Source organism: Corvus brachyrhynchos, unplaced genomic scaffold (genome assembly GCF_000691975.1).
Source record: "Corvus brachyrhynchos isolate BGI_N302 unplaced genomic scaffold, ASM69197v1 scaffold48, whole genome shotgun sequence".
In the NCBI taxonomy this organism is placed as follows: domain Eukaryota; kingdom Metazoa; phylum Chordata; class Aves; order Passeriformes; family Corvidae; genus Corvus; species Corvus brachyrhynchos.
This window is the reverse complement of record NW_008240027.1, coordinates 3,753,611-3,775,412: the sequence shown is the minus strand read 5'-3', so window position 1 is coordinate 3,775,412 and position 21,802 is coordinate 3,753,611. Positions and strand designations below refer to the sequence as shown.

Genomic DNA, 21,802 nt, shown 5'->3' with positions numbered 1-21,802 from the left:
CAGGAATATACGACACCAAATACGCCTCGGAGTTTGAGACTCGCTTTGTGGCATCCTACTTGGAGTATGCCTACAAGAAGTGGTGAGCAGCACTCTGGTACTTCGAGCTTACAGGAGGAAAGGCAAAGGGGAAGTCAGTGTGTGTTTGTTTTTCCAGGCAAGGGGGCTGTTTCCTTTCACTGTCCCACTGACTGTAGAGCGGTGCTTTTCAGGTGACTCTGCCCTGTGCTTTTTCTGTTTCTAGAATGAGTTTGGTTTTTAATGGGCCTTATCTGTTCAGTGGGCAGCAGCTGAAAGAGAACTTCAAAACCGGTGCCAGCAGAAGACTGACCACAGTGACCTGATCTGAGATCTGACTGGGTCACTGCCTGGCTTTGGTCCAGCAGTGCCACAGGGTCATGGCAGGAACTCACACAGAAAAAACACCAGGGCTGTCCTGCATGGTTTGCTCATTATAATTCTGTTTTGTGAGGGACACTGCAGTTAAAGGGTGGGTGCTCCCTGCACTCCTTGACACTGACCAGCTCTGTCACACATCCTGCATACTGAGATGCCTGTGGCCCACTCTGACTCCCATCACTTCCTTCCAGGCAAAGGCTTTGCTCTTGTTCAGGACACATGTCTGTGCTTTGCAGTCTGGCCCCACACAATCTCAAACTAAGCCCTTGGCAGTGATACAACCCCTGGGATCTCTATAAAGCTCAAGTCATGCTCTCTTTTGAGGAGAAAAGGTATTTTTAGTGACTGTTTTATCTCAGGAAATGCCACTTTGACAGGTCCAAAAACATTCAAGATGGCTGTTCTCAAAATATGTGAGTGTGCTTTGTTTTGACAAGATAAAAAAAAACTTTTTAAACTGACGTCTTAGAAGTTTTAACCCACAATTTTCATTAGGTAGAGCCTTCCAAAGGTTTTGGGGCTTTTAATCAGATCTTGGGACAAAACAGAGATCAGATTTTTTTCTCATGAAATGAAAACCATTTCCTTGTTGCTTGCATTGCCCAGGTTCAACCTGCCTGGGTGATGACTGCTTGATGGTCTACATAGTATCTCATTTTTGGGTGTTTTTTCCCTTGTGCATTAACATGATGAAGACAAACACATATTTTAGTGCTCCTTATAGTTAAAAAACCAAACTATGCATCCCCTTCTCCCATAACTTCACCAGAGATGCTGCTTTCCCTTCCTGTACACCAGCATAAGCAAAAACAACCTTTGAATTAGCATGGAAGCAACTATTTACTAAAGCTGCTCTCCTGGGATTGAATTTCTTTCCAGCAAGCTGTCTGGGACTTGAGCTCAAGAGCAGGAAACTCACAGAGTTGAGAGCTGGTGAAGAGCAGTGTTAGCTCTGTGCCCTGGTCCCGTCCCACAGTAACTGTGTGCTCCTCTTGTTCCAGCAAGCGAGAGAACTGCAAGCTGAGGGACTCCAGCGGGCAGCACCTCGCTGTGGAGTTCTGCCATTACCCTGCCAACATGGCCCGGTACATCGATTACCGCTACTGCTCTCTGGAAGAAGAAAGCCACAATGCTGGAGGGGGGAATAAGGTGCCTGTCTGTGAGAAATTTTCGGTAAGTAACGTGAATCCCCGCTCCCTTCCTGGCTCCATGGAAAGGGGCACATGTGGCACGAGCCAGAAGTGGTGGGAAAGCACCTGGGAACTTCTCCTCGCCTGCTTCACAGTACAAGGAACATTTTCAAGCTTCAGGTGGCTTCATGACAGACAACAGAGTGCTCTGCTTGGAGGTGGGGAATCCTACAGGCTTCATTAGGAAAATTCCAAAAGAGAGTCTATGGCCCTAAACAGTGGGATAGTGTGAGTTACAGTATCCATTGCTATCTTGGCGGGGGGCTGCAAGTTCTGTGTTAGTTTGGCTTATCCTACAATAAAGAAATGCCACCTCTACCCTTCCCTGTATCTTCGTTAGATATAAAAAATTATTACCTGTCTGCAGCATGTGGCACTGTAGCACAGGGTGATCCACAACAGCTTGTCCTGGTGCAGCTACAGCAGCAAAGAGCCCATCTGATCAGATCATAACTGGCTTCAGGTGCTTCATGGAGAAAAGGAGCTCTTCCAGATGTTGCACATTCTGTCACAGACCATAGGTTGGGGAAATCTCTGGAAGTTTCTCATCCAGCCACCACCTCAAGCTCTGAGCAACACTGTTTGGTAACTTTAGAAACTGTGTAAGGACAGAGATTACAAAACAACTCCAGGCCCCTGTTCCAGTACTTGATCACTATGTGAAAAACACTTTCCTATATGTCTAGTCATAATTTACCCTGTTACCAGGTCCCCTCTCCCTGTGCTCTCTTAACTAGAGTTTAGCTCCATCTTCTCCATAACCTCTGCTGTAGGTAGCTGTAGACACCAGCTAGGTATCTCCCTCCTCTTAGTCTTGTCTTCTCCAGGCAGAACAAACCTACCTTCCTTGGCTTCTCCTCATATGCTGTGTGCTGCACCTTGACAGCTCCCTGGTGCACCCAGTGCAGCGTGCCAGCACCTTTCCTGTGTGCTGTGGGGCTGTAACTGGACATTGTTCCTGACCCAGCCTCGCAAGCCCTCAGTGGAAGGGAATAATTAGCTCCACTCTATGTTAAGATGATTGCTGTTCTAACCAGGAAGATGGAGGCTACAGACCCATCTCTCTCTCTCTCTCTCTTTTCCTAGGCCTATGGCTGGTGTCCAAAAGGGTTGAAGTGTCCACAGTCTCACAACATTGACCTCATCATTGACGAGGACGACAAGCTTTGGGAGAAGCGAAAGAAACGGAAGCACAAATGGAAGCATCGTAAGAACATGGAAGTGCCTGCAAATGCATTCCAACAGGAAAGCTCAGGGGAAAAAACAGAGCAAGCTCAGAATGGGGAGGAGGGACCACCACGTAAACAGAGCTGCTATGAGCCTGCAGCTGCTACAGAGCTGGCAGAGGTCGCACCCAGCCGAGAGGGCAGGCCACTGGAGGAAATCTCCATGGACATGGAAACAGAGGTCAGCTCAGATGCCAGCACACAATGGGAAGAGAATCTGGGGAGCACTGAAAGAACTGCTGCCCAGGGAGCAGCTGCCCTGAGCCCTTGTGCCAAGGGAAATGCCTCTGACAGTGACCAAATGGAGAGGAAATCGAAGTTTCCTGCTGGGTTGGACTCAGCCAGTCACCCAGCCATCCCTGAGACTGAAGCAGCAGGTGCTGCAGGAAAGGAAAAGGAAACTCAGGGCCCTCCTTCACAGGGGGGCACACACCGAGCTGGCTTCGACGCGTTCATGACCGGCTATATCATGGCTTATGTCTGGATGCTCAAGAAAGGGAAAAACACAGACGCTGCTGCAGGGCCCTGGTTACCAGACTGCCATAATAAACTGTACCTCAGTGGGAAATCAGTGCCACTGCAAATAGTGAAGAGCTTGTTTTCTAAATCTTCCAAAGCTCACAGCGAGAAGATAAAGTTGGCCTGGGACAGTGCATAGAGCTACAGAACTCCTCACTAAACTGGGCTTTTTTTTTTTTCCTCCAGGTTTTGGAGTTCTTTCTTCCATCAAGAACTCTCCAAAAAGGGAACAGGGTTCATATTCTTGTTTCTGTTTTAACATCTGACTGATTAAATTGCTCTCAGTTGGAGTTGCCCATGTTCCTTAGTGGCATGCTGGGATGTGAAGGCGGGGATCAGGCTGAAGTGGGAGAAATGCACCTTTGGTTAGAGCATGCACAGATGAGACCTTTTGTTCTTACAGGAGAGAAGGGAAGGAGAAAGTTAGTCCCAAATGTGCCAGCTGATTCTAGTGCAGGGTAATTGCATGCAGAACCAAGCCATAGCAGATCTTCAGACTTGTTCCAAGGGGAGAGGCAGTGGGGCTGAAAGCCAGATACATGATCCTGAGAAACTGCACAGCTTCCTGTGCTACTGAAGCTATTTAGGGCTAGAACAGAGCAGCCACCATGGCAAGTGCCCTGCAGGCTGCTATCAAAAGCCATCTTATCTGGTAGGTCAGAAGCTAGGGCCTACTCTTCAGACCACTGTAACACCGAGCAGAAAAAACAAATCCTTGAGTCTCATGGATTTAATAGTGGAACACTTCAACGAGATGCAGGAGAGAAATAACACTTACTGAGGATGACAGTTTTCCGTGTGTATAACTCAGCACTGAGTAACAGCAAACACAATCTCAAGCCAGATATTAATAGCATTTGTAGCTTAAGTAAGCATTTGAGCCAGCTTTTTAAACTTGGAGTTGTCCTCTTAATCACAAGACTCAGGCCTTGATTTCATTTTTATTTTGAAAGCAAGTTGGGAAAGTTTACAAAACCTGACCAAGAAAAAAATTATGAAAATATTTAAGTGGATTCATCTTTGGTTACTTCTTATTGCAGTTCCAATAAAACATAGACCATTTCTATAGTTCAAAAAAGTCAGAAGGTCAATCAACATAAAAACAAGACGTGCTTTCTTTACATATTCATAAATATCTGCAATATTAGAAAAGTTGTTTCGCAAAGATTTTTTTCTGGCAGTGTTAACTTACTATTATACACAGGCTACAAACTTCTTCCTAAACCTTTAATTACAAGTTCAGCTATTTACAGACTGCAAAATATTAAGACATAAAACTCCTTCATAAATACGAAAATAGATCATCTCGCAAAGATCTTTATACTTAATCAAATATCTGGCTGCCCCTCCTCCCAAAAAAAAGGTTATTTGTTTTGCATAGAAATGTAGTGACATGCAATATAAACAATAGCATTAAGTGCAAACAGGAATTATTCAAGTGTCTTTAGTTGTACTGGCAAAAATACCAATGTTCTGTTACAAATAATACATCAATGCCTCTCCAACAAGTACAAGTCTGCTACAGCCCCTCGGCTGTGCTGCTTTTGAAGGGCAGCAATTCACATGCATTCTCTTGGTTGCATTTTATCAACCTGCAACCACAACAAAAATAGCTTATAACAGACATTTAAATGAACTCAACATAGATTTAAAGTGAATTAAAAACATCTTTGATTTCTTCAGGGAGATGTGTAGCAATGTGTAGAAAGTACTTTAAAAGAGCAAGAACTGCTCCTGTAAAGTCAAAATCACGGTAAAATCCAATCACAATAAAATTTGTCACATCACTATAAAACAAGGGGTTTGCTGACCACATGTTCAAATTCATGTTTATCAGTAGCTGTCAGAAGATGGCCCTCTGTAGAAAAGCAACCCCAGTAGGCAGAAAACCTAGGAGTTACTAGGTGCAGCCTAGATTCAGCCTTATGCAGCCAAAGGGACAAGATGTAGTGACTTACAACTGCATCCAGACCCTTGAAAACACTGGGTTTCAGCAACCACTTTGCAATTTTTAAAATGATCTTTTACTCCAGTTTCATACACATGCCTCTTCCCATGCAGAGCAATCTAGGAAAGGTCTGAGCTGCCAGTCCTTGGCCTTTCTATTTCTGACATCTCCACCTCAGTACAAAGAACCAGAAAAGCTGATAGTTGTGCCCAATGCACGTCAACTGGTTGTGCTTAGAGCGGACATTTAAGAAAATAAAATTTTAGCTGTGCTGCTTTGTAAGAGCTATTCAGGCCAGGGAAACATTGTAAAGACAGCGGTGTAAGAGAACAGATGAGGTCACTGCAATGGGTGCCCTGGAGATACTCCAAGCGTGACTGCTCAAGCTTTGCAGTCAGTGTCAGAGAGGGCAGCAGTCTTCATGATGAGGTGACAGCACTGACAGCCAGGGCTCACTCACGTGAGCCCCAGGGCAGCAGCCAGAGTTGTGCGTGTGCTCTCTGGTCAGGCTGCTGGAGGGTGCCGGACAGCTTCCCTCAGCGTGGTGATCCAAAAGTAAACTACTCATTATTGCTTGTTTGTCTGAAGTCACACACCTAAATGCATCTTGTGACAACAGAAGCTGGTGCTGATGGTTTCCCTCCCAGAAGATACAATTGCAAAGATAAAAAGATGAAAAAGAAAAAAAAAAAGCAAAAGCAAGCGGGCACCAGGCAGGCAACTCACTGGCAATTGAGTTCTGATGTTTCTCTGTCCTCGAAGTTACACACACACGCTGGCAGCTATACAAGCTGCTCTGCACTCTGCAGACATGATACAGAAGACAGAGACTACTCTACAGATCAGCACCTTCAAGAGGCAGAGAGGTGTGGGCCAAAAGGGGTGATCTTAGCACAGGCATTTTCTCTTTGAAAGTGCCAACAGCTGCCTAATCTGGCATGGACTGTATTTAATAACTCAGCAACACCAGGTTTCTCATTTCATTCATGGCAGCCACTGCAAAGGGAGAACTGCTCAGGTTAACACATACTTCACTAGAGGAAGTCACAGCTGTAACTCACAGAACAGCCTCCTACACCTCTGGAGAAATACACACCCCAGCCAAGAAAGAACTATGGCTTTCTTCATCCTTTCTTTGAGATGGGAGAAGAGTAGAAATAGTCTGGCTTCCATCAGAGACTAGCTTACAGTATTCAGCCTTACAAGAAAGCAGGAAGACTGTAACAGGCTACCTGGATGAATTCTGGATTCTGCGGCATTACCATCTGCTCAGCAGGTGTGCAATGTTTACCTCACTTAGGAATTATAATATAGGTTAAAAAACCCCATAAAATAAAACTTTTAAATCCCATGTTTTTGGGATGATGATAGTGGAAAAGGGCAGGATGTTGCACAAATGTCACAGAACAAGCTTTCCCATACACTGCATCCCAGAGCAGGGATCACTGGTGCTGGTTCCAGCAAGCAGCAATAAAGCTCATGTTGCTGCTTCTTTCACAGGTACCTGCTGGTGGAGGGAAGAAAAAAAAAAAAAAAAAAAATTTAAAAAAAGATTATCTTATTCAATGACAGGAGAAACCAATAAAGACAGCAGCTTCTTTCTGTAGAGGAAACAAAAAGTAAATTGGGGACAAGCTAATTTTCTTCAGTTTGACAATTCAAAGCCCTCTTGTGAGTTGTCCTCTCCAAGAGCACTTGTGGGGCTACAACACTGCTGGCAACTTCCCCTGAGCAGGAGATCCCTGTCCTCTGTCAAGCAGTCTGGTGAGGAGCCATCATTACTGCAGTGAAATCAGTGAGATGGGATGTTGTACCAGAGAGGAAGGTGAATGTGACCCTTCTAGTTTAGTGCTAATAGTCAATTGTGATGTAGCTACTGTATTTAATTATTCTGTGGAAACAGATTATGATGTCCACTCAGCTCTTCAGAGATAAGAGGCCACCCCCTGCCAAAAGCTCAGTACAGCTGGTACTTTCAGGAGCAGTTTCTTCAGAAGCCCAGAAATGGCAATGCCTGGAATATGCCTCTCTGTGCCCTGGGCAAATCTTCCTCCACATTTGGGCTGAGGTACATAAAGAGCTTTACAAGGAAGAGAGCTTCCCTGCACAAATGTATTAAACATCATTACTAAATCCCAAGGGAAAATGAAACACCAGGGAACAGATTCTTCTTGTTAATTGCAAAGTATTTGTCATGTGACTCAGCCTGCAGATTGTGACCAGCATGAGCGGTTTTGTTTTTGCTGCTTTTGAAAGAAGAGCTTGTTTAATGCTACAACAGCATTCAAAGCAGCTCTGGGACCAGAGAGCATTCCTATCTGCTCAACATAGCTCGGAAAGACTTCTGTGCCTGTTTCTAAAACAGGGACTCCAACTCACGTGCACTGATGCAGAATGTTAATGACTAATCTGCAGTGGCGTAGAGCAGCTGGTTAGTCAGAGGAAGAGGGAAAAATCTAAGGGTCATTCTTTCTACTCTACATGGAGCTTAAGACCTTAAAATGCCCTGTGCTGGAAATCCAGGTCAAACTGTTTACATGGTGCCTGCTCTGGCTGCTGCCTCTTGGAAGGGCTGTAGGACCCACATGGCCATTCTGGCTGGAGTAGTTCCCCCTCTGAACACAAATCAGGAAAGGGAATAAGCACAATTTGAATTAGAGTTTTATAAAATAATCAATCTCTTCAGACACTGTCTGCAGCTATCTGTCTGACAGCCAGCTTCCACCATCCATTGAGTCTCTTTCAAATGTGAAGCCCAGCACTGCAGAAAAACAGTTTAAGCAACTGGGAACAACTGTTCTCTCAAGGACACATTCAGTTTGAGCCCTCTCTTCATATGTCACAAGTTGACTTTGTGCTGCCACTTGCTGAGATGTTGGAGGAGGTCTGAGACAACAGGGCAGGACTGTCCCCATCTTGCTCCCTGAAGGGCCATGCCTCTCTCTTCAGCTCCGTGGAAGGACTAACACTGAACAGAGGCTTTGTAGACTCTAACAGAGTAATTTTCAATAGATCATCTTCTACCTCCATCTCTTCAGAAGGGAGACAACCTGAAAACATTTGTGGGGAGCCACGTCCCTCAGAGTTCACTGAATTCTCAACTGGGAGCTTTTTGTAAGATAGTGGCCCAGACTGGGCCAGCACTAATGACTGATCACACACTGGATCTCCACATGTGTTCTCAACAGGGCAAAACCCATTTTCCTCCTGGGCCACTGGCCCATCTGAACAGTCCATATCCTCCTCCTGTCCTGGTGCAAGAAGAAACTCTGGTCTGTGAGGCTTGGCGTGAAAGGGGGGAATCTCTGACACACCGTATTTTGTGCTACTCAAGAGTTTTTGCCGAACTTCTGCACCTAACTGGGCTGGGTCACACCTGCCAACAGTTGAAGACAGTCCTCCAAACAGGCCATATTCCTTGTGTGGTAATTCAGGAGAGAGTGGAAGCGACCTGCATCTCCTCCCAGGAAGAAGGGAAAGTTCTTGCCAGTCTGTGCTGTATGCCTGCCGGAACTGGGACTGGTCCCCCCCCCTGCCTCTGGAGAATGCAAGTCAAACACGAGTGAAATCACAGACTTGCTTGGCATGTCAAAGAATTTGATTTTTCCCCCCTTGAGGTCCTCCCGGGCACTAAAGGGATTAACTTTCCGGCCTAACCCTTTGCTTGGTGTGTAGTAGGGGTCCTGCACATTTATCTTCCTGCAAGGCTTGCGGGAGAAGATATCCGACTGGCTGCGTGACAACCAGATATTCCGACGCGGACGGGGTGACTTGGGTGGGATCTTATCATCCAAGGAACTCAAACGTTTTACTCCTGGTCCTTTGTCAATTGATCCTGAGTAGAAAAAGAGAAATACTCTTAGCTTAAAGAAGCTCTATATAGCTGTATGTCTGCTCACTCTCAGAGCCTTCATGACAACTGTAAAGAAAAGAGCTGCATTTCTGATATTCCAAACTATGTTCCATAAGCACAAGTCTGCTCCTTCCTTTTAAGTTCCTGCACAAACACAAGTACACCATTCTCTTCTCAGTGTATTTTAGAGCCCCTTCAAACCTCCTTGCTGCCAGTACACTGCCACAGCAGAGATGGCACAGGGTGGTGTTGGAGACGAACAATTTGCATGTTTCTGGATTTATCATCCTGGCTTCCAGCAGAGGTTGCCCACGGTCTGTTGGTGCTACTGACCACAAAAGAGAACCAGTACAAAACACAGCTGCCAAAGAAACTGTGACTTTTTCACCCTGATGGGAAATGTCTAAGACCAAAATAAATGTTCCTCCTTGTACCATGCAAGATTTTAAATCATTCTATCCCAGCCTTCTTTCAGTACATTATCCAGTACAAAACTAGGGATATATGAGAGTCTGACCCTAATGAATAGGAGTTTAAAAGTTGTACATATGTCTGTGTATTTGCACCTATTGCACACATACATATATTTATAAATAAAAGCTGTATCACTAGACTAGCATGAGAAAATGGTAGATGTTAACTCCTTGAATGTTTGGAATCTGTATCTGGCAGGGCTCTCAAGGAACCTCTGAAAAGTCATGTTAGAGTGATAACAAATGGGTATAAAGAAGTGATATCTCCTTTTGATTACCATTTCCAGAATAAGCACATAGGGATTTTCACTTTTCCCTTTAAATATTGCCATGGTTTAGACTACAGTCATTCCATGTAGGAAACACTATGCAAGTCAAAGAACAGCATGTAACACTTCTTTGAGAAGTACTTGTTTTGTACATGTACTCCAAAGGGAGAATGCCAGAAAAATGAAAAGGAAAAAAAACCCCAAACTCCAAAACAAAAAACCCAACCCAAACAAAAAACCCTAAACAAACAAAACAAATTTCCTTTTTAACTCACACCTCTTTTAGATGCTTTCCAGGTGTGGGAGAATTACCACATGCATTAACTCTATGTGGTTTGAAGTAGAGAATAATTATTTCAATCTACAACTATATTACAGATTGACAGGTATGTCCATATGTTGCACATTTGTATAGCCACATAATATGAGAAACTATTTTTAATGTACTCTTAAATTTCTAATGCCAGAAGTGTACTAACAGAAAACACCCAAGTCAGAATACGGCCCAGGCTACAAGAGTTTGCTCCCCACACCAGGTGGCACCAGACAGCTTTAGAGAAAACCTTTCAAGGCAAACATTCCCAAGCAGACCTGGGACTCATCTTTTCTCGTCTTTCAGAGTATTTCTAGGTACTTTATAATACTCTTGCATCTTCTGTGCTCTTCCTCCTGAAGGAATTTAAGAAGCCTCTAAATGTTACATGTAACATACACCAAAGAAATGATGTATATGTACTAAGTATGGCAGTGATAAATAAAAAGTTGATGGATTTTCATATACTATTAGCAACTTACAAAACCATTCCCAAATGAACTCTAGATTTCCTCTCAAGAGCTTGGGGACAGAATCTTATCAGGCACTTTAAGAAACAGCTGGGGGTTTTTTTTCACCAGAGGACATTCTGCAATGCAAAGTATAGAGCATTGCTCCAGAATAATTTTCAGTGTTTGCGTAAAGTCTTTCACAAACTGTAAATAACACCATATATAGCCAAAATACCAGTTTTCAAAATATGAAGCTTTGTCTCCTCTTTATAAGCACGAAGCAATGTTTGTACAATACAGACACTTACCTTTTGGTTTTCTTTCACTGTTGTCAAGGTTCAAGAACTTTCTGTCTCTCTCTGAGTCCTCATTCCTCAGGCGGTTTAACATTTCCTCCAGTGTGTTGACAATATCAGCAAATGAAGGACGCAACTTTGGATCCATCTGTGAATGGACACAAACCAAATAAGTCCCTGTGGGCTTGTCCATGCTATTCTGCTTACAGAGTGGACAGAAAGAGGGACAATCTGAGGAAACTGAGGACATTCGAGACAGTTTTAAGTGTGTTGTCATTACAAAAAATCCTACGTAACGAAGGGGAAAAGCAGTATTCTATTACACCTCTCACATTTAGTTAGTAACTTGTAAATATTCTATGAAGAGGATAAATTTTAAATTGAAAAGGTGGGAAACTGTCAGATTCATGCTTTGTGAGGGGGGGTTGGTTGGTTTGCTTGAAACAGCTTGCATAGGACAGGATTTCTTTCTGGACTCTGGTTATCAAACAGATTATACACCAATGTTATTTCAAAAGGATTACACAAAACAACACAGCTATGTCAGTCTTTAAAAGATTGTAATTCTTCCATCATCTCCTTGTGGCTTTAATTAAAACAGACCTAAATGGCACTGCTGATTTTAAAGCCAAAAATGTTGTATTTTTCCATCTGTTAATTAGCCATACTATTTGGTATACTGGTCTATCTTGTAAGGAAGCAAGGGTGGTTATATAATTAGACAAAATTATAAATTAGGAAAAAGAAAAATCTCCCAGGTAAAATATTCCCCCTACTCATCAATATGCATTAGTCTGTATTTCTCAGTGTGTATTTATTTATTCATGCTAGCAGATACAGATCTCTAAACAAAGTCCAACACTAAAATTGTACTACAGGGCAAGCAGCTTCATTTAAGCAGTAACTTTGAAGGCATTTCATCATTTTGAGCATTGACCGTGTATATATGTCATAGGCTTCACTACTGTAGGTAGCAACATCTAATTCAGCAGCCGAAAGTTCACTTCATTCCAGTAATAAAAAAGATTCCGCTTGACCTGATTGCTGTTTCCAGCCTTCTATAGGCTTTTTCAGAATGGACAAGCCCAGACAGATCTCACCTCTACAATGGGAACAGTAGTGCTTTGTACACAACAAACCCCAAAGACCTCCCTGATACTGCCCTGCAGCTTGTTTGAAATGGATTTTTCTGAAGAGAGCTGGTATGATCAGCAATGCCAGAACACCTTCTGGCAACAAGGGGTAAAAGGCTAAAAATTCATACGTACAGTAACAAAACCAAACAAAGAAACCACACTTGAAGAGCTCAAGAGCAGCAAGAAAATTGTTCTAAAGCAGCAGCTGGAATTTCCTGGCATTGGAAAACATATTTTTCTGCATTCCCTATTTCACTGAAAGAGTAGGGCAGGGGCAGCACTGAAGCACACACTGTACCCTGACAAACTTACTAATTTGGGAATCTCAGGGAGCTGTTGCAAGCTACAGGAAGTCACAGGAAGTAAAAAGAGCTCTCTGGCTATTTTAATTTGTGCTAGGTAAGTTCCAAGACAAGAGCAGCAACGGAAAAGTTACTCAGAGCAGTATTTGTCTCTTCCATCCCTGAGAAATCCAGATTCTGATCAAATGGAAGAGAAGGTTCCTTCTCAAAGCAGCAGTTGCCCACAGCTTAGCTCATCCTGGTAAGCTTTTTGCATGATAATTTATGATTATATTTATTAAATATTCCCACATGTATGCTTAAAATTGTTGGGGAGCCTTCCTTGCAGGTGCTTATTTACAAACCCTCACACTTTGTAACAGTAAATTAAATTTTACTCCACTACTCATACATGTCAGTTTTTGCTGGTTTTCTTAGTGTGCCTTAAAACACATTTGCTGGCTGTAGAAAATCTTAGGGCTTTGCACATTAGTTCAGCTGGGCTATACAGTTCACACCTTGTTGACCTATTAAATAATAAAAAGCTATATAAATGTCCATGTCTCAGAGCAAATTACCACAGCAATCACCTCTTACTGAAGAACAGCATGTTTAGGAAGATATGAGAAAGCTTTATCTGTTTACTCCATTTTCCTTCTCCTAGGTGAGTGGTATGTGAATTCCAGCATGCCCCACACTGAAATCAGCATATTAATGGCTGGATCACAAGACAGTAATTTCCATTTCAATTCAGTGAAGGGACATTTATTATACAGGAAGTTGCATTTGACAATAATGAGTAGGAGAAAACCGATTTTTTCTGAGCACACCAAATTCTTACATGAGAATATAAGGTTACTGCCCCTTCCTTCATGAACAGTTTTACTCTGATTTTCAGAGTTGAAAAATTGCTTTGAATCATGCACCATGTGTTTGGATGCAGTACCATTTCTGGAGTCTGCAGCTGGGAGTTGAGATTTCCAAAGTCAAATCCTACCTCTAACCAAACCCTTTAGTGCTCATGTAATCAAAGCACTTCATAAACATGAGTCAGATGTACCACTGTCCAGGTGAAGTAAGCTCTGCTGTACTAAGGTGAAACAAGAGGAGCTACGTAGCTCATCCACAGTAAGTTCCACAAACACTTTTAGAATTAAATTATGCTATGTGGTGCCAAAAGCAGCAGTCAGTCATTGCCCCCATTCTCACCTTTATATTGCTCTCTCCTTGAGCATGGGCTTTTGAACTAATACAAAGTAAAGAGAGAGGTTGGGTCAAAAATAACCATCAAAAGCACAAAGGGATGAGACTTCTTCAAAGCACTCACTTGGACACAGTGCTGGCATCGGTTCCAGCGCAGCCTGGTTGTGAATCCAGGGCCAAGTTTTGTGCAGTAAAATTTTTAAAAGCTGCCTCTACTTAAGTTGAATAAACTGGACATTCCCAACTTCAGTTGAATGTGGTGGAAGCTCAGGTTCTCTTATTTTATATAAACTGGTTTACTATACATTGGTACTAGCAATTCTGTTACAGGATAACCAGCAGAAGAGATCTGCTTCCCTGGAGTTTTCACAATAAGGAGCCAGGAAGGTATCCAGCCCTATCACAATTTTACTTGAATAATTGCCAGAAAATTCTCTCCATACAGCACATGGCCTATAGCCTTACAGATATTAAATCATTTCGGTCCAAGTTTGGATTTTATGACACAGGCTAAGGATTTGGATGTCAAAGCCCTTTTCCAAAAGGCATCATATAGACACTTTAGAGCAGTTTAATGCCTGCTCTTGATTTGTTTGTCCCCTCTGTTTGTAAGAGCAACTCAGTCCTTCCTTCGTAACTCAGGAGGTCTGCACACAACAACAGCTGGATTTTGTCAGCCCGAGGGTTAGCCAGTGTCAATGGCATCCAACTGGTTATGATCAGCCTGAGCAGCCTGCAAGAAGCTGTTCAGTGTGCCAGACCTATTTGTTTGGCATGACAGAACACAGAATTGCAAAAACACAAGGCAAACCTTTTAGCAAGGGGAAGGGAAGGATTATAAAAACTGAAAGGGACTTCTGGGTACATTGCTTCTATAGGTGAGCTCTTCAAGTCTCTTCTGTAAATGCTCTAAGCTTTATCTTCAAAAGCCAGAGGGATTTGGAGAACTCCAGTTTAGATCTCTCCCCCTGAAGTAAGATACTCACGTTACAGCAGTTGAAGGCCAGCTGGAGGAAGTCAGGAGGACAGTCTCCCACCATGTGCTGGAAAGAATCATAATCTAATCCAAAATTCTGTACAAATGACAACAAAGCATAGAGAAATAAATTAGGTCTTCCATCTCGCTCAAAGCATCATCTTTTTAGGGGGTCCCTATGTGAAATTATCAGGAATAACCATGAACACCTTCTCAGCAACCACAATTACAGAGGAGTTTGAGAAAACTTCATGCACACTCCGAACTGCAGCGTTCCCAGTGTGGATTACTGATACAGGATAGCTGTAAGACAGTGGGCTGACATCAAAGCCCATCCTTCTTCCTGGATTCAAATGCAGTCCACTGCACTTGAAATGTTGCCCATGTGCATTTGGAAACAATACCTTATACTGTGATGTTTCACTATAGTGACTTTCACAGTGCAAATTAACAGCCTACTCTAAAACCAGAGGCTTTGCTATGGTGGAAATGTATCAGTTAAAATGGCTAACTTCTCAGTGGACGGTACTGGTAATACAAATTATCCAGTTCCTTATGTGCATGTCTATAACATCTGAAGGGCAGACTAAAAAAGGATCTCTTATTTACTGCAGTTTGAGACCTAAACAATTTTCCATTTTCAGAAATGGAGGGGGACAGACAATTTGGAATAACCCCCACCGAGGGTCAAAAGCTGCCCTGCAGATGGGATGAATAAAGAAAAAAAGTATCTTTAATTAGTCAATTATAACTCAGATCCACAGTGCTTAGTAGAGTCCACACAAAATAAGGGTGAATTTATTTTAGCTGCTGTTAACAGAGCCCCTGCCCCTTTTACAAGGGGGGGCAGCTTAGTGCGTGCAGTGTGCCTCAAGTGCCCCGTTTTGAACCCGGCAAGAAGTCTACATGAGCTATCACTCCACAAAAGGAAGAGTTTGCATTGCAGTGCTCTAGATGTACTGCCAGTTAGGGGCAGAAAGGATTCCCATGAGGATTGCAGCAGCACAAACTCTCTGAGAAAGTGTCTTCAATGGAGCTTCCTACAATAACAGCATAAAGAGCAACAGCCTTCTACAGGCTATTTTTAATGTCCCACCTATTCATCCTATCTTTGGCAGCAGTGGCAGAAGTTCTAAAGGCTGAGCCGTTATCATGGCAGACTCGCCACCTCCCACCAGTGTTGTAAACACAACCACTCACCTCTGTGCGAGGGAGATAGTCCGGGTCTGCCTGTATTCTTGCTATAATCTCACACAGAATTATGCCATAGGAGAACACATCTGCCTGAGAGAAAAAAAATGAATAGACACATGGTTCAGCTATGAATACTCAGCGTTCTTATCTTCCACTGAGTTTCTCCTTACCCCAAATGGCTATCATGAAACAACACCACCACAGCCTTACAACACTGAGCAACAGCATTAGAGCTAACATTTTCTGTGTGAAGAAATACATGCTCACAGAAAGCATTCTTGTTGCACAAAAGCAATAACTTTAAAATTCTTTCAAGAAAAAAAAAAGAAAAAACCCACCAAATCACTCTTAATTCAGCAGTGTAAAAATTTAAAAAATAAAAAAATCCTTCCTTGCACAAAGAACAGTGAAGTTCCATTTGATGTCTTACACACGGGAATAATTAAAAACACAGCCAAAACATGACATGCCTATATATCACTGTGGTTAGAAAAACAGGTTTAGAATACACATGATCACAGCCTAGCCAGAACATTAATGCTGCTGTTAAGAAAAATTACATCTTCCTCTTCTCAGTTCAGTACCTCTGGAGAAAACAGTCTTCCCAAAGCTTGAGATATCTAGCAGCACTGTGTATCAGTGCTCAATTTCCATGACGTTTAGTAGCCACTTATCTGACTACCTCTGGAGCTGCACAGTTCCTCAGATTTCCACCCACCTGAATTTTTCGGGTAAGAGAATTTAAGAAAACATGGAATACAAGTCTGCAGATCAGAAGCTTGCATCCCTCATCCCTTATGTATCAGACTGGCTTATATGTCACCTTTCATACTGCTTCCTCTTTAGTCTTCCCCTTGGTAGGGTTAATAAAGAATGTGGCACCATAGATTTGGGTACTTTATTATTAATTTAGGTCAATTAAAACTCCTTAAAAGCTTTGAAATGGTAATTATTACTTCTGTTACTGAGGTAGTTACTGCTTTCCTGCAAGTTAAAAGTACCACAAATTAAACAGATTATTGACTTCTAGATATAGAGAGGTACAGGATATGGGCTTTATCACAGAAAAGCTACACTGGCAGGGCTGAAGTAATGGACAGAAAATCCTGTGTAAAGAAAAGATTGATTGAAAACACCATTTCTAAAACCCAGTGTGATCTCATCCTCCTCTGAAAGAAACATTTCCTGATGATACGAACAGAAAGACTTAGGAATACCTTTGGAGAACATTTTCTCTCATCAAGGCATTGATGGACAACATTTTCTCTCATCTTAAGACATGCTGCTTTATATTTCATATTTATACACACACATATATATACACTCATCCATCCATATATATATACACACACACACAGAGAATCGTGCAAATTTACACACAGACCTTTTACTTCTACCCAGATTTCACTAGTGTACAGTCAGGGAAGCAACTTTGCTTCATTTCTTATGAGATTTGGTTAAATTAAATTGTGTTAGATCAACAAAACATCACTATATTTCAGTATGTGGGGTGTTTCAGAATGGAAATAGCATAACAGAGAACAATCCTAAAGCCAATTCTATCTCCATATAAGATTACACACCATGAATTAAAAACATTAGCTATTTAACTCTCACTCTCCTTCAGTCTGAATGATCTACTGAGTACAGAAACACCACAAGTGAAAATAACAATAGTTTTAATATTATGGAAATTCTAAATCTTGCATACCACTACAGAAGAGAAACATTTGACAGCTAACTGCATTTATATCATGTACCTACCTTTTCATTGTAGGGCTCATCTCTGAGAACTTCTGGTGCCATCCAGAAGGGTGAGCCCACAACTGGTAACTTCTCACTATATAGATGTGGGATAGATATGGATAGGAGGTGGTGGGAGAGAAGGAAGAACCGTTAATTAAATGCTCAAGCATTGCTACTAACTTTCCCAATCAATTACTCATATTTTATTTCTAGTTTTTAAGTACCCAGCCACTTTAAAAGAATGTTTTATTTTAAGATCACGGCTGTTCAATAGTTTTTATTGCCAAACTCTTGGCAGAGTTGGTTCCTTCATCTACTCATAAAAAGGCTTGTGGACATCAGTTTTGGGCTAGATGCCAAGCTCTCCATTCACCCAGCAAGACATGCAAGTATCATCCCTACATGTATATGCAGCTCTGAATGAAGTCAAACTGTATTTAAAATAATAAAGATCTGCTAACTGTATTTAAAAAAAAAATTAAAAATCAAGATTGACCAGATGAATCCTTTAATATGGAAAAATTAAAAGTAATCAGAATAGACCCAATTTGAAAAACCTGGAGCTTCCATAAGGCTGAATAGTGGGGCCTTAAAAAAGGCCTCCAGCCTTACACCTAGCTGACCTTGAGGGAATACCTATTTAAAAAAGAAAAGGACTCTGAAGGCCTCAAAGTAGCATGGCTTGTTACCAGCCAACTGGAAAGAACAAAGCTGCATTTGAAAATGGAGGTAAAGCTAGATAAAAACAAAATAGTGGGTAATGTTGCTTGTTTTAGTCTCAAGCTACCTTAACTGTAATCTCAGTTTTCAGGGCATCTCAAAGCTGGGTATTAAGGACACATTAAGGCACCTGTAGTGCCTTCCTGATTTTGTGATGGGTTCCTCTGAACACAGCTGAAGCTTTCAGCACTTCACTGGGTACTCCATAGCAGCTACAAGATAAACACTGGCTGTACTTATCAGTAGTTTGGAAATTAAGATGTTCACTTTAAGCTTTAAGATCCAAAATTTCACCAATATTCATGCAAGCCTTCAGACCTCTCAAGATACGTTTTTTGGATATGTGCAGTTTAAAAACTGTGCATAGCTGAGATCAACTTTTATTGTTTTCTATGCAGTCAAAAGTGCTGGAAGGCTTTTTATTTATTTTACGCAGAAGCACACGCTGGAGAAAATCTGACAGCACATTTCACAGTCAGAATACTTTGAAATACACAAGTCAATATACAGAGAGAACAATGAAATCCTTGTCCTTGATCTCTCTAATGGAGGGATGACAAAAGGACTATTTTCAATTGTGACAATAGCTTGTGACAGTCCCCTGTGCATTCCTCAAATGAGTTAAGATTATAATTTCATCCTAGGGAAAGTAAAATGGTAAGATAATGTTAGACAGTAATTTTATAATTAATTTTATTTTGCTCTGTTATAAACCTGGATTTTAAAAACTAACCCAGAGGTTAAACAAGAATAATGCTGGAATGCCACTGAATATTGTTTATGAAAGTGGAAAGATAATAAAGTTGCTTGAAATCAACAAATGACATTTATTACAAAATCATCCCAATCCAGAATGTTGGACAGTATTTTTGTGTTTGTGTTTTGGTTTTTTTTAAACCCAAAATTCCCAAATACCAGCTTAAAAGATCTACCGAAAAGCTGGAGCAAATCCTCTAGTGATTGGAACATTTTTGAAGAATAAATGTCACCAGTAAACATCAAAATGGACAGTAATTAAGGCTGGAACATCTTGGCTATCCAGCCTGCAGTTCCAGACTGAAGACTGAGGGTATGTTTTGCAAATTCTGTACCAGAGTGCAATAACAGCCCCAGGGATCTGGCTCACTAGAGCTTCTGACCTGCAGTTGTCCTGCAATTCTCACTCCATTTAGATTGGCTCCCATACCTGTGATCAGGAATTTTCTCTGCTAAACCAAAGTCTCCAACTATTGCTGAGTATCCATTCTCATCATGTTTTATTAAGCAGTTCTGGAAAAACAAAACGAAAACCAAACAGAAGAGTTATTGTCTGGGCATGAAACCTCTATAACATTCCAGATTAAAAACAGATAAAAAAGACTACAAAATAGTGTTTGGAAGATATTAATCTATGAGAAGCTTTTGTCTGAGAGCAACAACACTTTTCCCCTACCATCCCCCTGCACAATCACGTCTGTTAAACTTAAGATGCTGCAAACAGCCTTCCACTTACCTAATAATCCACTTAAAAACTTGCTGAGAAGGCAGGCAGCCACAGGCAGCACATACCCTGCTAAGTTTTCACAAGAATTAAGATGATTTAGCTCCCTTATGCTCAAATATGCAATACATGCTGTTCATTATGACACCTTATATTTTCTCTTTACAATTTGCCTGCACCTGACCAGAATACAAGATCAGAGCAGACTTTAAATGCCTTTATATATTTTGTTACATTAACTATTGAAAAGGAACTCGTTGCTTTGCAGTAAACTTACATCAGAAAATGTAACATATAACCAAGTTATATGTGCTTTCAGAGTCTCAAAATTCTTTACTTTACAGTATATCATAAGACATGATTTAAGAGAAAAGTCTAATAGGGAAATGCTGTCAGTCTTCTCCTTTCATTGCCCCCCAGTGTCAGGATGGAGGGCAACTTAAGGACACACAGAGATAATTGTGCTCCAACAGCATCACATCACACACAGGGTATTATTGATTTCTTTTTGTTATTTATTTACAACTCTGAGAAATATGCTGTTACCATTCCAGTACCACATCTTTTCCCATTTCACCAAATGAATTGATAGCTGATTCCCTGCATTTTGTTCTATCCTGCAATAGGTGGAACAAGACAGAGAATTCTTTCCTTTCCCACATGCCTTGTTCTGTATCCTCCTGCGGGCAGTACAATAGCAGTGACAGGCAGCAAACCTACTGCCGACTCCTACCGAGTGGTACCCTGCATTAATTAGCTAAACAGCAGGAAACACTTTCTGGCTTTATTGTGCTTGGATATACAAAAGCCCCTTGCTGACCCCAGAGCACTAGCTTGTCTGTATAATGCAACTACCAAGAAAAGTGGGTCCCTTGTCTAAAAGATCAAGTTCAGGTCATCACTGTTTATATTATTCAGATACGATTGTGGCCCAGGCCATGAAGCGAGTTTTCTTCCTGCCAATTAAAAGGTTAAGCAAGCCACTCCTGTGATCATGTAAGGAAAATGCATGTCAGCCTCTTGAAACACATGCCAGGCTCCTGAGATGCAAAGCTTTATTTATTTAGCATGACTCAAGTTTAATAACTACAGTTAGTTTGGGGATTCATAAACATGTACCACGTTAAATCAACTGTGCTTGCCCAAAGAGCAGCAAAGCTTCTCAGTTGCGGGCTTTGTTATCTTTTATCAAAGAGTGCATTCATTCAGCTTGCCTCTCTTTAAACATTTGGTCACTGTAAGTGGACTTAAAACTGAGAAGGATAAAACTTAACTGAAAAATCTTACTCCAAGGATTCAGACAAGTGGAATTTCATTGCGTATCACACAGAAACAAGTCCATGAGGACACCAAAGATTTTGCAGTGTTCAAGAACGCTCATACTATTTTATGCAGAAAAAAATTCAGGTTACTTTTCAGCCACAGATTGTTCAGCCACTGAAGATGATTCTTAATTCAACATTTTTTTTAAAAAACTCTATAATTCATAAACACTAGTTTTAAAATATAGATTTCCTTCTTGCATTATACCATGACTATTTACATTTTGTTCATTTTGAGAAGCAAGACTCCAGTACTTATTTTACCTTCTGGATTTTATGGATTATTGCTATTCTCCAATAACCCCCAATCTCCAAAATTTTGGGGGAACATTTACATCCTGACTAAGAACTATTTTCAACATAACTAAAAATCTGTCTGCTGAAGATCCACAATAATTTACGAGGCTGCTTTGATACCAAAAGGAAGCTTAAATGAAACATCATCCTGACAGCAAATATTCCTTCAGCTTCTTACCAGTATCTAATCACATCCTGTTAGACAGTGATACATCACCAACTGAAGCTGAACAATTCTGCCCCCCACCAAGCCCCAGGCAGTCTCAGCTTTCAGGTACAGTACTGAACTATATAAGTAGGTTATTCCTAGATAAATCATACATTAAACCAACGCTGCCTGACAGCTCTGAGCCCCTTCCCCGATGAGCAGGATTTGCCTGCAGCAGAGCCAGGCTGCCTTTCAGTGCAAATGCTTGGAGAGACCCAACAGCACAGACACCCCACTGCTGTGGGGTCCACAGGTCCTGCAGGAGAGGCCCCTAACACCAGGAGCAGGCCATGGGGGGACG

At 41.7% G+C, this 21,802-nt stretch overlaps 2 protein-coding genes across 2 annotated transcripts in view; one reads left to right on the top strand and one right to left on the bottom strand.

The window, feature by feature from the left end:
• The window catches only part of TOE1 (target of EGR1, member 1 (nuclear)), a 4,650-nt gene extending 1,026 nt beyond the window's left edge, over positions 1 to 3,624 (top strand). Inside the window, 3 exon segments of the mRNA XM_008640860.2 lie at positions 1 to 82; positions 1,401 to 1,572; positions 2,676 to 3,624. The exon segment at positions 1 to 82 is cut by the window's left edge and continues 16 nt beyond it. Of these exon segments, the coding sequence (XP_008639082.1) occupies positions 1 to 82; positions 1,401 to 1,572; positions 2,676 to 3,473 (1,052 nt within the window). The 3' untranslated portion in view covers positions 3,474 to 3,624.
• A 632-nt stretch (positions 3,625 to 4,256) lies between these two features.
• The window catches only part of TESK2 (testis-specific kinase 2), a 72,795-nt gene continuing 55,249 nt past the window's right edge, over positions 4,257 to 21,802 (bottom strand). The window contains 7 exon segments of the mRNA XM_008640782.2: positions 4,257 to 8,809; positions 8,812 to 9,117; positions 10,951 to 11,086; positions 14,545 to 14,631; positions 15,735 to 15,818; positions 17,493 to 17,568; positions 19,381 to 19,463. Coding sequence (XP_008639004.2) covers positions 8,115 to 8,809; positions 8,812 to 9,117; positions 10,951 to 11,086; positions 14,545 to 14,631; positions 15,735 to 15,818; positions 17,493 to 17,568; positions 19,381 to 19,463 — 1,467 coding nt within the window. The 3' untranslated portion in view covers positions 4,257 to 8,114.